At 43.7% G+C, this 15,418-nt stretch overlaps 4 protein-coding genes across 5 annotated transcripts; 1 reads left to right on the forward strand and 3 right to left on the reverse strand.

Annotated features, from left to right (window-relative positions):
• Window positions 1–660: 660 nt before the first annotated feature.
• Window positions 661–2,133, reverse strand: LOC105265736 (uncharacterized). Its single transcript, XM_011303424.1, has 2 exons — window positions 1,785–2,133; window positions 661–1,300 (listed from the first exon to the last, which is right to left on the reverse strand). The coding sequence occupies exons 1-2, from the start codon at window positions 2,062–2,064 to the stop codon at window positions 933–935; spliced, it is 648 nt and encodes a 215-aa protein (XP_011301726.1). The 5' UTR covers window positions 2,065–2,133; the 3' UTR covers window positions 661–932.
• Window positions 2,134–3,819: 1,686 nt separating this feature from the next.
• Window positions 3,820–4,702, reverse strand: LOC105265737 (uncharacterized). The gene is made up of 3 exons (XM_011303425.1): window positions 4,320–4,702; window positions 4,148–4,260; window positions 3,820–4,084 (listed from the first exon to the last, which is right to left on the reverse strand). Exons 1-3 carry the CDS (start codon window positions 4,504–4,506, stop codon window positions 3,869–3,871), a joined length of 516 nt encoding a protein of 171 aa, XP_011301727.1. The 5' UTR covers window positions 4,507–4,702; the 3' UTR covers window positions 3,820–3,868.
• A 173-nt stretch (window positions 4,703–4,875) lies between these two features.
• LOC105265738 (uncharacterized) lies at window positions 4,876–6,256 on the reverse strand. The gene is made up of 3 exons (XM_011303426.1): window positions 5,913–6,256; window positions 5,728–5,847; window positions 4,876–5,333 (listed from the first exon to the last, which is right to left on the reverse strand). Exons 1-3 carry the CDS (start codon window positions 6,076–6,078, stop codon window positions 5,113–5,115), a joined length of 507 nt encoding a protein of 168 aa, XP_011301728.1. The 5' UTR covers window positions 6,079–6,256; the 3' UTR covers window positions 4,876–5,112.
• A 1,131-nt stretch (window positions 6,257–7,387) lies between these two features.
• On the forward strand, window positions 7,388–15,179 carry LOC105265739 (uncharacterized). 2 transcript variants are annotated; one of them, XM_011303427.1, is made up of 5 exons: window positions 7,388–9,530; window positions 9,591–9,782; window positions 9,855–9,905; window positions 9,987–13,271; window positions 13,342–15,179. In XM_011303427.1, exons 1-5 carry the CDS (start codon window positions 7,538–7,540, stop codon window positions 14,904–14,906), a joined length of 7,086 nt encoding a protein of 2,361 aa, XP_011301729.1. In that variant the 5' UTR covers window positions 7,388–7,537; the 3' UTR covers window positions 14,907–15,179. The 2 variants fall into 2 exon arrangements, with proteins under 2 accessions (XP_011301729.1, XP_011301730.1); XM_011303428.1 differs by having other exon boundaries at window positions 9,987–13,267; window positions 13,342–13,493.
• Window positions 15,180–15,418: the final 239 nt, after the last annotated feature.

Raw genomic sequence — 15,418 nt, forward strand, 5'->3', positions numbered from 1 at the left:
GTCATCATCATCATCAATCCAATGCAAAAAACGCATGCCGTGGAATTTTTGGTTGAGGCTTTCTCTCCCATTCTTAATATCCAACGCGTACAACCATCAAGGACCAATGCTAATTTATCGCTCGGGATGAGACAACAGCACCTTGGGGCATTGCCAATAGTGCATTGCCGAAAACATGTTCTCTTTTTCTCTCCCGAAGCGCAAGATAAGAGCCGAGGGCAGGTCATCGCGTGTGGAGGTCAATTTTTCGAATATCTGTGAAAACCAACGATGAATTCCCAACTCGCTAGGGCATTCACCATGAATTACAAATAATTATTTATACGAAATTTTTTCTGCTGATCTCAGATGATAATTCTATTCAACTTGATCCGTCGCTTCCTAATTTTCCGGCTTCAAATCAGCCAAATTAGTCGGCGCGATATACAATTTAATTAGAAATAAATGAGAACAGGCCCTAGTGGTATTTTAATTGAAATACGTATTGATGTATTCTGTGAATAATAATGCTGTTAATAAGCCTGATTATTCCCTAATTCAGGTCAGGTCATCGGGAAAGCGATGAAAAATTCAAATATTAACACACATACACCTTTTTCTAATAAATATTTATTCAAAAAGTTTCTACAATAAATAACTACAATAAATATTACCATAAAATAACCGATTGAGAATCTCGTGGTATTGGATTGGGAAACCGAAAATATTAATTGACACTAATTTTGACCGAGTGGAAATGCCATTAGCGTAACGGTTGTTCGAATTCGATAGGTAACTCACGTGGAATATCAATTTTCCACATAAAAAAGTGGGACATTATCGATATCACCATGATCAGTTGGGCAGACATTCCTCGATCATTTATCTTCGTAAAATATGTACACATGATTATAGAAATAATAGAAATAATTGTCATCAGTCGGCAATTGGTATTAATAGTTAGGCAAGTGAGCGCTATAGGCTTTCTCTTGTGGATTAAATCCAACATTCTCAACGGATCGCCTCCAGTTCCCCTCGTCATCATGATCATAATGATGCTGATGCTCGGCACTCGAGTAATAGATGACCTTGCCAGGATTGTGATTCTTCTTGAGCTCCAGGAAGAGTCTAGCCCCGTTGATGAGGATGCTGATGATACCGATTATGAAGAACTTGGATTGGAAGTGCGTGGAGATCATCTGGAGCATCAGCGAAATTTTCGCTTTCATCAGCATGATGAAGGGAATCATCTTCAACATCAGCTTCTTGAATTTCACCAACTTCTTCTTCTTCTTGAGGAACAGCTTGAGCCTGGCTTCACCTGGACAGAAAAATTATACGTTATTCCGTATTGTTAGCGATTTTTTTCCCCGGTGATTGTGTAATGAGATATAATTTGGCACGCGTCCCGAGTGCTTTCTCTTAAACTTGAACCAATTTCCACTGACTTTTAGCACTCGTACATCGTAAAAGAACCAAAGATCAACCACTTCCGGCTATTTTTACCGGTTCTTTTGTATTCTTTTGTCTCACCGCATCGAGAGTATTAATTTTATAGGTGATTATTTTTCATAATTGACAGTAATGACCCTGGTTAAGAGCATAAATGGAATCGATGAGGCCGCAACATTGAAATTCGACCCAGAAATAAAAAGATTCTGCAAGTAATTTTTCTGGGCTACTTATTAATAATTACAAGTGACAAATCATGTATCGAGAAATTATCGAGAGATAATTCCTTGAGTTTGTCCCTGTGATCAGTGGATTTCTATTCAAGAGGAAGTATCTGAAGAAAAATAACGTACGATTGCCAGTGTCAACTTGTCTCTCAGCAGGATCAGCATCAGTTCCAAGAATGGTCTGCACACCCTCAACAAAGAGTCCAGCAGTTTCCTCGATGGCTTCGCTGAAGCTCGGGGGACTTTTCCTCCCTGTTGCCTCCAGCTCTATCTTATCAAGAGCCGCATCCGCGGTCTTCCTCCCACACTCAAGGCTGTCATCTTGATAAAGACAATCCAGAATTCCCTCTGATCTCACAGACACTGTCATGAGGGCAATCAGCCCAACAGCAAGTAGCCCTGACATCTCAATCCTCACAATCTCTGACACTCGGACCACCAGATAACACCAGAACCGATCAACTAATGCGTGACACAAGACCAACAGAAGTTTTTAATTCCCAGTCGGTCCTTCTTATTTATCCCGAAGAAGCCGGTGGGACGGTGCATATTGGTGTTTGTTTCGGTCGTATACACGCTGGGATATACAATCCGCCAATGAGAAACGGCTCGTATCCCTTCTCTACAAATTTGATATTCTTCTTGCAGTATACGGAAATGGGTGGAACAATAACTGGGTCTTTAAAGCCCGAAATCTAAATAATTATTCCCCACTCCACCGAATGCTGATGCCTTTTCGCTTTCTAGTCGATGCCCTCAGTCATTCTCGTGGACGAGAGAATCAGTGATGATTTTTTTTTAAATCTGCACTGCATTAAATTAAATAATTTGGAATAGAGTGATTCTATGAAATTGCCAGGGACCTGTTGCAATGAAAAAATATTGGAATATCTGTCCAAGCAACAATTACTCGGAATGACAGTTTGGACATAATCGATTCACTCGTCACAACACATCAATCATTCTCACGCGTGACATCGCGAGGGAAATCAAACGGAAGGTTGAAATTATTCCCGTAATATATCCCCGTCAATTGATATTTCCTGAGATTTAATTATATTTTCTACAAGCATCTGGCTGACGATCATTACCCGCGAAATTCTGATTGAAGTTAACCAGAATCTATCGCTGTGTTTTCTCCTGAAATACTTTTTGCCAATGCCACGTGTATATATTTTACAATTCATCGCATTATTTCCATAGTCTCACTGATATCTGCCATTTTCTCGTATTCTCCGAAGTGAAATCAGGCTTAAATAAATATCAACTCACGATGATCAATGATTTTTTTCAAGAATTTCTCAATTCTGAAATTAGGTGGACTATAGGCCGTGGAATCCCGGCCATGGGCCCATACAAATGATGTGCCCACACCCAAATTTCCATGATATAAAATATATTAAACCCGTCATTAAAAATAATCCACCGTTATTCCCTCATTCCCAAGTGGACAATTAGATTTCGCTATACATTTCCAACAATGCCCGATCAAAAATCCAATCACTGATACGATGCACCTCAACCATGTGAGAAATTCGATGAGCACCCGACAAAACAATAGAGTCAGGTTTGTGGAGCGCGTACGCAGTGAGAATCGTCGATGAATCAGTGTGAAAAAAAAATTCTATTCCGGTCAATTTCCCGATATCCAAATGATTGAGATCATGCGTCGACTCCCCAAAATTAAAAATCGAACGAGAATATCAAGAGATTTCGTAGAACTCGAAATCTAACGGTTAAAATGATATAATGAAGAATTACAGGTGCTCGGAGATGTCGATCGCTCTCTAAATAACGATCTACCTGCTAAGTGGACGACAACCTTTCATTCATCAACACCTGGACTCTTCTGGACATTAAAAAATTCTATATCCGTCATTGCTATCCCCCAAAGTCAAATTCTCGATGACTACTCCATGATGGAGAGTATTACAACGAGTGATTTCATTTTCACTCTATCATTTTAACGAGAGAGAAATTCCAAGTGATATTGACTGTTGGACTGGTTCAGCAGGTAATCTGGACCGAGATGCCGTTAACATCGAAAAAGTGGGACATCTCCCGCCAGCTGTCGGGCGGTCAGCAATCGCCTCACACATACCGTGAGTCAGCGATTAAAAAAAAAGATACTACGCGAAACACCAAATTTCACAATTCTCATTTTATTAAAAAAAAAATATCAACAACAGAGATGTATCGCACAAGCGTGATCAGGTGAACCAGCCCTTGTCACCCCCGTCGTCCTCATATGGTGAATAGTAGTGATCATAGTGAACAGGTGGTGGCTGATGTACCACGACGACCTCAGGAGGTCGTAAACTCTTCAACAAGTTGAACAGCATGATGACAAGTGCCACCTTCCCAACGATTAAACTCTTCAAAAGCGATAGCTTGATCGATGCAAGCGCACCGGGCAACGAGAGTAGCTAAGAACAATTAAATCATGAGTAATTTGGGTGAACAGTCATGACATAATGAATAAGTAATACCTGCATCACCAGAGGCACCAGCATCATCATGGCGCCAAGCCTCTGGAGAATCGTCGGCCGCTTCTGCGTTGATCCAGATGGTGTATTATTACCATGACTCCCTGTTCTACCAACTAAACACCGTTCGTATGAATTAAAATGATGATATTCATCCTCATGAATGAATAATTACCTCCCCAGAATGGTTGACCATCGATCTTAATAGTCACTCCATCCTCGATGGCTGTGAGCTTAATGCCGGGTAGAATATGAATTACAGAATCATTCTCCGCGGGTATTTGACCCCGGGCGATAAACACTGACCACACCAACGTGTAAACCCACAAGTAAACACGCGACTCCACTGTTATAGCTCTCATATTTTTCCCAACATTTACGATGGATAAGTAGATAAACAAGACTATGGGAATTCTTCACAATCTCTGCGGTTGCATTAAGACTGATCTTGAGTGGTCAAGCCTAGAGTTTATCATCATACCCCACCATAATAAAGTGGGTCTCAATTGCAAGGTGAGTGCAATTTCTATGGAGCAAGTATCCAAGCAACTCGGTGTGCACGCAATGAGTGTTAGTGACCGTCTGGAGCTTCCGGTCTGTCAGTCAACCTTGAATTCTCGGTGAGATAGTAAATACACCGCTAAACTTACCCCTCATTATGTATTAGATCCTCAGGAGATCAGAAGGAGTAAAAAACAACAACCGATAAAAAATTAATAGTATTCATTGTACAAATATTTTACAGAATAAATACGTGAGTTTTGGTCGATCCTTTTGGTCTTCTAATACTAAATCAATGAGCATGTGACCATTGGTTCCCCTGAGGCACACGTATTACGATGAACCTACTTGCGCAAATTGAAAATTATGGCCATTATCATTGCCACTCGGCAATTGTTGTCAACAATTGCGAATGCCAATCTGGTTGATGAGAATTTATCTAATTGAGAGCAAAGAGATTAGACAAGCTATCCTTTGTAATGATAGTGTTCATCTCCAGGATTGCTAGCTGACTCCCAAGGATTGGGTTCATAGTGCGATGTCCATTGGGGTTGTTGATGATGTCCCCCATGAACATGTACATAAACTGGTGGTGCTGGTGGTGACCATGCGACTTGATGATGCGATGACATCGCCGAGTAGAATTTCCCCAAGAAAGCACTCAACTTCAGGACCAATAGCATTATACCTGCAATCAAAAACGGGTCTTCATGGTACACCGGGCAGTTATCTACTTTATCAGCTTATGCAAGGGGGGAGATCCTCGGGAAAGTCTAACGGTAAAGCAATTTCGGGATTATTGTTACACGTGGTCCCTCGATACGTGACAGAATGTCATTACGGAAAGTTATTTTGCATTCAGCATTTGGAATTGTGTCAAGCCTCACAAATTATTCAAATCACGTGGGTTGCCGACTACTTCTATTCACCGATCAAATTATCCGAATATTTTGGTCACTCTTGAATGACTGATCTGTGTCATTCTGATTGTCGTACTACATTTGGGGATTAACCGTTAGAATTTTATCCTCGGAGCGTACAGTTTCCACTGGTGATGAGAGGGAATTATTCGGAGCACTCACCGATCATTAATCCCTTCAGGGATATCACTGTGAGAACCACTAGAAGAGTCGTCATCATTCCCATTTTGTACATCATCGGCATGAGCATGAATTGTATCCTTTTCATCCCAAAAGTACGACCTGCGGAGAAAATTTCTTTAAGGTCATTAAACCCTCGGTGAATAAGTAATGCACATTCGTCCGACCTTGAGAGCTAATACTGTGACCGAAGATGAAATCGATGAGATTGGTGACCAGTTGACTGGTGCTGGTGTCCTTGGCAATTTTTTCCACTTGAAATCCATCGTCTGCTGTTGACACTGTAGATCCCACCAAGAGAATTCCAACTATGCACCAATGAAATCGTTTCATCTTTCACTTTTTACTGTAACTTCGCAGTTCGCAAAGGTATGACAATCGATAATCAACAAACCCTGACCGATGAAATTAACGGGAAACTATAACTTGGTGACAAATGAGAGAGAATCGAGGGAATCGATGCCGATCGAGACAATCGGTGAAATACTTTTTGGAGGCTTATTCGGTACGTTCGGAGGCCAATTTGAACTTGACTTTGACTTGGTGAAGCATTAAAAGGAACCGCGCGAAAGGTCTGGGTGGTGGGTGGTGAGCTCTTATTGGTTGAGTTCCGCATGCGAGGTATCTCCTACCCGTAACCAACCGACGAGACCGATGAGACACACTCCAACGATCCCGGTGCATTTCAAAATTCATTGACAATTAAATTTAACGTTTCAAAATATTATACATCTCCACCAATAATTATCTCTACCAATAATAATCCGTGACCGTAACCTGCTTTGTTACCGTTGTAATTGGAAGTAGGAGATTATTACTTTGGATGGCGCAAATAAATTTACCGAGAATGTGTGGATGAAAAAGGTGTAGTTACGTGAAGATCTCAAGGGGCAAGTTTTTCCTAGACCTGTGATTATCAAGAAGTCCCTAACTAGATTGCAGGGAATATTGTTGGATGCCGCTTGTAATTCGTGTCAAGAACCATTTTATCCATTTGGATAATTGAAGAAAATAAATTCAGGCTGAGCACTTCATTCTGCGGAAAAGAATGGAGTTTTTTTTTCTGTAGTAATCCGTTAGATCCGCTCGAGTCCAGACTGAAAAACCTTATATATTAATTGTGCCTAAAAACTATTGTAAGATTGAAAAAAAAATAACGGTGTGCTAAGAATGGTATGATAAATACTGGGTCTTCGATCTACAAAAGAGAGGAATGCTCTTTAAACACATTGAATACAGGTTTGCCTCTCCTGGAAAATTAAACGAACAAGTCAATGGATTGAAGGCATCATACTAAATAAGTTCACGAAGATGGGAATAAAATCGAGAGAGATTCAAGATTCCTGCAGTGCGAGACGAAGAAATAATAAGAAATAATTTCAAGGGCGTAAAAAAAAATCATCCCCCACCGAAGAAATTACGAGACGCTTTCGGAGAATTTATTCTGATATGTCTCGCTATTTATTTAATCTCAATTCCAAATAATTCTCGTTGAATGCCATGAAGAAATCGATGATCAGGTAAAAACAAGCGCCATTATCAGACTCTTGTAGCTCTTGTATCCTCCATAAATGATGACGCTAGGCCATGAACCTGCCTCTCGACAACCCTGAAGATCCAGATGTACTGCAAAAATGGAAATGCCAATGGCTTGCCCCTTCTACAACCATGAACGTGTTTCCATTATGTGTGTGGGTTATTCCCCGTGTACTCTCACGGTTATGCCCATAGACGAGGGGTTGCTCGGCATCTTTCGTCGAGTGTCCGAGACATTCGCTTCGCGACCGCGACCATGAGAGCATTCAACTCTGTTCGTATTCTCATTCCGATAGTATTTCTGATTGTTCGCGTGTCATCCAGAAGCATCAGCGATGATGCGGGAGTGATTGATAAGAAATTGGAGGAGCAGAAGGACCAGATCATTGCTGATATTGGGGGTAAGTTGGATTCTGGTGGTAGCGAGGAAGGAATCAGGAGATTTGATGCAGTCGTAGAAGATTCAGAGAAGGACCAGCAGGACCAAGGCTCGAATGATGAAGATAAGGTGGTGGAAGTTGAATCCGATGATGTGGCTCACCAGAAGCGATCCATTGAAGGAAAGCTAGATGCGGTCGAGGGACAGGCAATCCTAGATCCAAAACATGAGGTTCAAGGAGAGATCGGTAACAGTGAAACGAAGGAAAGCAGAGAACGGAACGAAGGGATTCAAATTCGCCAGATTCCGGAGCTGATTCCTGTCAAGATCGATCATGCCGGTCCGTATGAACCTCATTTTGGGGGTACGGAAACGGCTAGGAAATCGCTGGATGTTGTGGAAGATGAGAAAATTGATGATGATGAGGAAGATGACATTCGGAGTGAACGGAGTAGTGAGAAGAAGGAGGCGGAGAAAGAAAGTGAGTCTATTGTCCAAAAATGGAAGCTGCAGGCGTTGACGATTCAGAATCAATTGAAGAACCGGACATTTTTTAAATATCTGAAGGAACAAGTGAGCGAGGTTCTCCCTGATATTCCTAAATTCACTGAGAATCAATTACTGGAGGCGTTGAAAACCATCGCCTCGACGAAATCTTTAGGCTCAGAAGAGTCTCACATTAAGAACTTGAACACTTCGATGTTGAATGATAAACAACTGGAGGTAATCAAGTGCGCTGAAGGATTGGTCGCAGAAAAACAGCGGCAGAGCTTCGCGGAGAATTTTTTCGAATGCATGAGAGGCTTAAATATCCTCAATTGCATGAGAATATACATCTGGCCGATCATTGCTGAGAATGTACCTGAACGCATAGTGCAGAATTTTCCGGCATTGCCTATTGAGGTGTCTCTGAGTGATTTTATACCAAATCGACAAGGAGACGAACCCAAGAACATCCGTGGAGTCCATCAGCAACGACTGCTCATGCCTGAAACCGTTGTTGCTAATATACTGAAGGACGCCTTGGCTGTCGACCCTCACGATGAAAATATACCAACCCAAATTGACCCTGAGAATTTCGCTAAATTGTTAACTCCTGGACAGCTGGACATACTCAAGATGGCAGAGAAGTTCTTGCCAGAGTCCGTACGTCAGGAGTATTCAAGTAAGATGCACTCATGTGTGAGGAGATTTGAATACTTCAGCTGTGTCAAATACTTTACCTGGCCAATGGTCAAGCAGTATTACACAGCCTTGCCTGACTTCCCAGATTATCAGACCTGGTATCCATCAACCATCAGCGTTTATCCAGGTTATCCAATCATTCCCTTTCCCGATTTATCTGACAATAATGGACAGCTGCCGGAGGTTATCGAAGCTGATGGCTTCATTCACAGGACACCACGCCCGGAGACCATTATTTTTCAACTCCTGAGGAATACTGTTGAGGAACAACCCCGGCATCAAGCAGCTGCAGAAATATATGCACTCCCCGATACCAGCTCCATTACACCAGAGCAACTTGCTTCACTTCAGATGGCCCAGCAGCTAGTTCCAGTTGCTTATCGTGAAGAATTCGTTGACAAAACCGTAAAATGCATTCAAGAGCACAATTATTTATTCTGCACCAAGTACTCAACGTGGCCGACGCTCAAGCAATTCCAGCCTCGATTACCAGCATTTGCTGATCTTGAAAGCGTCTTCGGAAATTTATTCAGCAAAATTCCGAATTTCGGTAGTTTTTTCAGTGGAGATTCAAATAATAAGAAGAACTTGACCGGATTCTTCTCACAATTGCCGTGGGCTGGGTCTTGGACCGGCGGTAGTGGATTGCAGGGGGGATCAGGCTCGGGGGGAGGATCCTCGCAAGGTTGGTCAAGATCGAGAAGTTGAGGAAAATCGTCAAGAGATTTATGGACCATCATTTTAGGTACTGGAACTCCTTGGGGCACTGGTGGAGGCTCGACAGGTAGCGGCGGCTTCCCACAATATCCCGGTGGCTCCGGTGGAGGTCAATTACCAGGATTTCCAGGGATTGGCGGTCACATTCCAAATTTCCCAGGTGGAGGGGCACAGATACCAAGCTTACCAGGCATTGGTGGTACTGGTGGTAATATTCCAGGTAAAAAAAAAATATCACGTCACAACGGATAGAAAGGAAAAAAATACCGTCATTGTGCACTCGTAATTTCAGGTGTTGGGGGTTCAGGAGGTGGCATTCCCAATTTCCCAGGGATTGGATCAGGTAAATCGATGAATGAAATGTATAAATATATAAATACGTTAAAAAATATTTGAATGAATACATCGAACATGTCAAACGTAGGATCTGGAGGAAGTAATGTACCAAATCATTCTGGAGGTACCATCACATGGTCAGGTATTCCGGGAATTAAGCCTCCAGGAACAATCTCATGGGGAGGGATTAATGGCGGACAGGGATCAGGTTCGCCTGGTGGCAGCATTGGATCTGGACAGACTGGAGGCGGAAATTTAGGCCATCCGTGGGGTCCAGGACAAGGATCTGGCTCACCAGGTATTGGCAGTTCTGGTGGATCTTCGAATGGCGGATATGTGCCAAGTGGTCCTTCTATCGGCGGTCAACCATGGGGTCCTGGGCAAGGGTCGGGCTCAGCAGGTAGCAGTGGGTCAAGTGGATCTTCGAATATTGGATCTGGACAGACTGGTGGGAGTGGAATTTCAATTCCTGCCATCGGCAATCATCCGTGGGGTTCAGGACAAGGATCGGGTACGCCAGGTAGCAGTGGTTCAAGTGGATCCGGACAAGTTGACGGAGGTGGAAGTTCAATTCCTTCCGTCGGTGGTCAACCGTGGGGTCCTGGACAAGGATCGAGCTCGCCAGGTAGCAGCAGTCCAAGTGGGCCCTCCAATAGTGGTTCTGGACAGACTGGAGGAGGTGGGATCTCAATTCCTTCTATCGGCGGTCTTCCATGGGGTGGGGGACAAGGATCGGGCGGGTCTGGTGGTAGCGGTTCTACTGGACCGTCAAATCCTTCTGTCGGCGGTCAACCATGGGGTGGAGGACAAGGATCGGGCACATCAGGTAGTGGCAGCTCCAGTGGTCCTTCGAATAGTGGATCTGGACAAACTGGAGGGGGATGGGGTGGAGGACAGGCATCGGGCTCTTCAGGTGGTAGTGGTTCTAGTGGATCTTCAAATAGTGGATATGGGCCGAATGCAGGAGGTGGGAGTTCATCTGGCAGTAGCAGTTCCAGTGGTCCTTCAAATAGTGGACAAAGTGGAGGTACCGGAAGCTCTAACCCTTCCATCGGCGGCATTCCATGGACTGGAGGCCAAGGATCGAGCTCGTCACCAGGACAATCTGGACAATCTGGCGGAAGCATCACTCCAATTCCTGGTGGTGGAACTGTTAGCTGGACTGGCGGCAATGGCGGATATATCCCAGCTGTTGTAGGAGGAATATCATCAGCCCTTCCAGGTATCACATCACTCGGAGAGCAAGGAGGTGGGAGTAGTGCATCATCAGGCTCTTCCGGGAGTTCGATTTCGTCTGGTGGATCATCGAGTCCCTCTGGGGATGGCTCTTCAGGATCTGGAAGTGGAAATTTGGGAGGCACAAGTGGCAGCGGCGGTGGGAGTTATCGCCCGAAAATTCATAAAGAAATCCAGGCAGATGATGCCATGTCTGAACAACTCTCAAAAGGTCCTGCTGAGACTCTCCAACAGAAATCACTCGAAGCAAAGATCATTGACATCCTATACAACCTTCGTTACACGATCCTGGAAAGTCCAGTGATACCTATTCCCATGGTTGGCCCGAGGGCAGTATTGAGACAACTCAACGAGGATCAAATAATCATCCTGTCCCTTGCAAAAAGTATAATTCCACCCCCTATGCGAGCGGATTTCGCTTCACAAACCGTGGGCTGTCTTCAAGGTGGATCGAATTTCTTAGGTTGCACAAAGAATGTCATCTGGCCATTTCTGACATTCTACGTACCAAATATACCAGCATTCCCCGATGAAAAACCTCAAGTAATGGAAAAACACTCGCCGGAATTGGACTTTATCCCAGGCCGAGAATATTCTTTAGAACCTGTTTCATACGCTCCATTCATCGGTCAACATCACTTGGCTCAGCTCTTTAGACAGCCATTCCCAATCCTTGGAAGATCACCCCTACGATCAGAAATTTCCGCAAAAGCCGATGATCAGCCAATAATTTCGGTTACTGATCCAAAATTTGTGCCAATCTACACGGATCATCCGGATACCGTAATTCTGAAAATTCTCTCTGCCATGGCTGATTCGGTGGAGAAATCAAGCCCTGCAGATTACCGCAGCAGAGTACCAGCATTCATGACCTTCTACTCCACAATAAATTCTTCACTGAATGAAGAGCAAGAGCGGATTCTAAAGACAACCGAGTATTTGATACCCGAATCAAGTCGGCAAGTATTTTTCAACGAAATATTAGTGTGCCTCATTGACAATTCCTTCCAAACCTGCGCGCGTGATAATATTTGGCCAACCTTAACCAAGCACTACCCAAGAATTCCAAGCTTCCCGAATTTCCAAGAGAACTCGGTGCAGGATAATCAATCCCCATCGCCAGACTATCGTCACATATCAGAAACCGACGTGAAGACTGGCCAACACGGGGATACTGTGGTAACGATAACAGACACACGATTTGTTCCTATCTTCGGTGAACACCCAGAAGAGATTATCCTGACAATGCTGAAGGGCATTCAGCCGTCTTCCCTGAATCAGATCAACACCACACCTTCGTCAATCGCTAAATCTCCACCATATGCGTCGATATTCACGAAATCACAAGGAGATATCGTTGTCGTTGCAGAAAATCTTCTACCTGAGTCAATCCGCGATATTTTCGTCATTCGTATGAGTGAGTGCGTCAGGGATACCAACTTTCTAGACTGTGCGCGAGATATAGCCTGGCCAACAATCGGTCAATTTTTCCCACGACTCGCGAGTTTTCCCAATTTTGGAAGTCTGCCCAGTTTGACAGATGGCAAACCCCAGCAACCGACACTTCTTCCACCAGTACTCGATTCAGAATTTCCTCGGATCAATCAACCAGATCACAATCAGCTACAGCAGCTGCCAGAGACCCTTGAATCTAAACTAGAAAGCCTTCTAGCTAAGATTTCAGGACTGCGAGGGAACATCCATTCCGGAGTATCTTACCTGAACACTGAGGACCCGTTGACAGCAGCGCTGGTAACTGACAAGCAAGTGAAAATCATCAGAATGACTGAGGGTTTGATACCCGAGGACGCGCGTCCAATGTTCATCGTCAAGATAATGGGCTGCGTTCGAGGGAGTGGTTTTCCCATATGTTCGCAGGCAGTGGCCTGGCCTACTCTCCGACAATTCCTCCCAAATATCCCTGAATTTCCTGACATAAGCAACTTCTTACCTGAAGTGCCCGAAATACCGAATTTTTCGACTCTACAAGAACATCTTCCAGAGATTCCCAACTTCTCTCAATTTGGACAAGGCTTGGGACAGCTTATCCCTCAATTCCAGCAACCGACAAAGTCTACTGCCGAATTTACAACTGGCCAGCACAGTGTTCTTCTTCCTGGATACACTGCGTCAGTAGGTGAACACACATTACCATACCAGCAGGCTCAATAAACCATTCCATCCCTGAAACCTTGTTGATTTTCCAGGGTCAGCCCCAGTGGTTCCACCCTTCCCGGGCCAGCCAACTGATATCCTCATAGATATCTCTCAAGATCGTGTAATCTTTCCTGATACCGAACGCGAGCCATTGGACAGAAAACGAAGGGAAATTATCAATCTACTCGAAGACGAACAAACATCAAAGACCGATGATGCATCGACATTAAACATCACTGAAGCAGACCTCTTGCAGCTGCTCTCTAACGCAACAACAAGCACTGAAGAATCTCTAGAGCCAACCAGAGAGTCCCTCTTGGAGTACCTCAACTCAACCATAAAAGCATCTCTGACACCGCAGCAGCTAGCAATTCTCAAACTGGTAGAGAAATTAGGAATTAAAAATACAAGAGGTGTCATGGGTCAAGTGATTCGTTGCGTTACGGGTTTGAGTTTCATCAGGTGTATGGGAATATTCATGTGGCCTCTTATCACCTCTACCGTGCCATCATTGTTAGGTATTCAATTGCCATTTGGCCGCTCCGCTCAGGACACCGATGGCCTTTCAGACGTATCCGTTGAAGACCTCGAGAAAGAGTTGTTTGTCCGAAAAGAGGAGATGGAGCACACGTTACTCGATTGGTACAAATCCTTAACCGAAGAAAAATTCGAATCAACATTGGGCCTCATTAAATTCGAAGGCTATGGCAATGGTGAGATCGGAATTAAATTCTCAGAGGCAAGAACAGGACGAGCTAAAATCAAAGACCATAAAAATCTTCCGAGTATCTTGACTATCATCAGTGATATTATGGAGGATGTCTTGAACACTGGCAGGGGTAGTCACAAATTGAGCAAAGACAAGCGAAAGGGGAAGAGTCGATCGCTTCCGTTTGACAGCGACCCTGAAGAATTAAAAAATTCCGAGAACATCGTCAATTTGTTCCTCCAGAGGCTCAAGGCAAACAAAACCGATGGAATCTCTCACCTTGGGAATCACAGATTCAATCCTAGCGATGCCTATCAAGCATTCGAATTGTTGTTCGGCCCGAGACTTAAAGCGCGGCTGGCCAACAATCTTGAGCAACTCCAGGAAAACAAAATCGAGTTGAATTATGATAATTATCATACTGAAGGACAACCAGCGGAGTCAACGTCCCCTCAACGGTTGAGAGTTATTCCCTTGCAGCTACAGGAAGAGAAGAGCAATCTTTTCGACGAAATCCAACATGAGCAAGACACCATCGACGATAATAAATTCTCAAACGAGGAAATCACAAAGTCACCTGTTGTCATTCATCTTCCAAAACTCGATGATGAGATAATCAGTCGAAAAATGAGCGACTCTCTCACAAGCCTTGCCCGTCACATGAACAAGAACAATATGATTCGAATTATTCCAGGAATTGGTTTCGCCGTGACTTTCATTTTGCAGATGGCATTGGCCCATGCTAGAGCAGCTGCATCAATGGCAACAATGCTGAGTAATATGGCTATGGGAACTGCAATGTTCAGTCTCGTACGTCAAGCAATGTTTGGACAAACAACTCATCCCAAGATCAAATACGTCTACGACACCGATGTCCATGGCCCGGGTATTAGCTGGCCTGCCTAAATCAATTCAGTGCCTGAAGCTATTAATCTAGCACAATTAATTGATAGAGAATTATTCATAGTTTCACATTATCATAACCGGGGTTGGATTTCACGGATTCTTAAGAGCCTAATCGCTCTATTCGTACGGGACTGGTGGTGGGTCATTGACATATTTAATAATATCGATAATTCCAGGAACACACATATCGTAGATTCTTAGTCTCATCAATCGTTTATATTAATGTATCTTAATCACACTCTCATGATTCCAAAATAAAATGAGTCTGTTGTACTCTCATGTTGTTTTAATTTATGCCCAATGATTCAAGGTGAACAAAAATCGCATCGATTTATTTTTAGCATTCGCAAGGTCTTTCTACTTACACTTCACTCTGTTTTATCGTGCCGCGTGCATCGGGAAAATAAAATCATTTCGAGAAATGCCTTACACGCGAGAGAGTATTGAACCTTGAGTTGGTTGAACTCCGAGGACATTATTTTTTTCAGCTATGTGAAGTTGGCATCGAAGTT

Source organism: Fopius arisanus, unplaced genomic scaffold, assembly GCF_000806365.1.
Source record: "Fopius arisanus strain USDA-PBARC FA_bdor unplaced genomic scaffold, ASM80636v1 scaffold00031, whole genome shotgun sequence".
In the NCBI taxonomy this organism is placed as follows: Eukaryota; Metazoa; Arthropoda; class Insecta; order Hymenoptera; family Braconidae; genus Fopius; species Fopius arisanus.

Excerpts from the sequence above, each read along its gene's own strand:
- LOC105265736 (XM_011303424.1), bottom strand. The coding sequence starts at position 2,064 with ATGTCAGGGCTACTTGCTGTTGGGCTGATTGCCCTCATGACAGTGTCT. Across the intron at positions 1,301-1,784 it reads ACAAGTTGACACTGGCAATC|GTGAAGCCAGGCTCAAGCTG; the intron begins GTACGTTATTTT and ends TTTTCTGTCCAG.
- LOC105265737 (XM_011303425.1), bottom strand. The coding sequence starts at position 4,506 with ATGAGAGCTATAACAGTGGAGTCGCGTGTTTACTTGTGGGTTTACACG. Across the intron at positions 4,261-4,319 it reads TGGTCAACCATTCTGGGGAG|TTGGTAGAACAGGGAGTCAT; the intron begins GTAATTATTCAT and ends AACGGTGTTTAG. Across the intron at positions 4,085-4,147 it reads TGGTGCCTCTGGTGATGCAG|CTACTCTCGTTGCCCGGTGC; the intron begins GTATTACTTATT and ends AATTGTTCTTAG.
- LOC105265738 (XM_011303426.1), bottom strand. The coding sequence starts at position 6,078 with ATGAAACGATTTCATTGGTGCATAGTTGGAATTCTCTTGGTGGGATCT. Across the intron at positions 5,848-5,912 it reads TCACAGTATTAGCTCTCAAG|GTCGTACTTTTGGGATGAAA; the intron begins GTCGGACGAATG and ends TTTTCTCCGCAG. Across the intron at positions 5,334-5,727 it reads CCTGAAGGGATTAATGATCG|GTATAATGCTATTGGTCCTG; the intron begins GTGAGTGCTCCG and ends TTTTGATTGCAG.
- LOC105265739 (XM_011303427.1), top strand. The coding sequence starts at position 7,538 with ATGAGAGCATTCAACTCTGTTCGTATTCTCATTCCGATAGTATTTCTG. Across the intron at positions 9,783-9,854 it reads TACTGGTGGTAATATTCCAG|GTGTTGGGGGTTCAGGAGGT; the intron begins GTAAAAAAAAAA and ends TCGTAATTTCAG. Across the intron at positions 9,906-9,986 it reads TTTCCCAGGGATTGGATCAG|GATCTGGAGGAAGTAATGTA; the intron begins GTAAATCGATGA and ends TGTCAAACGTAG.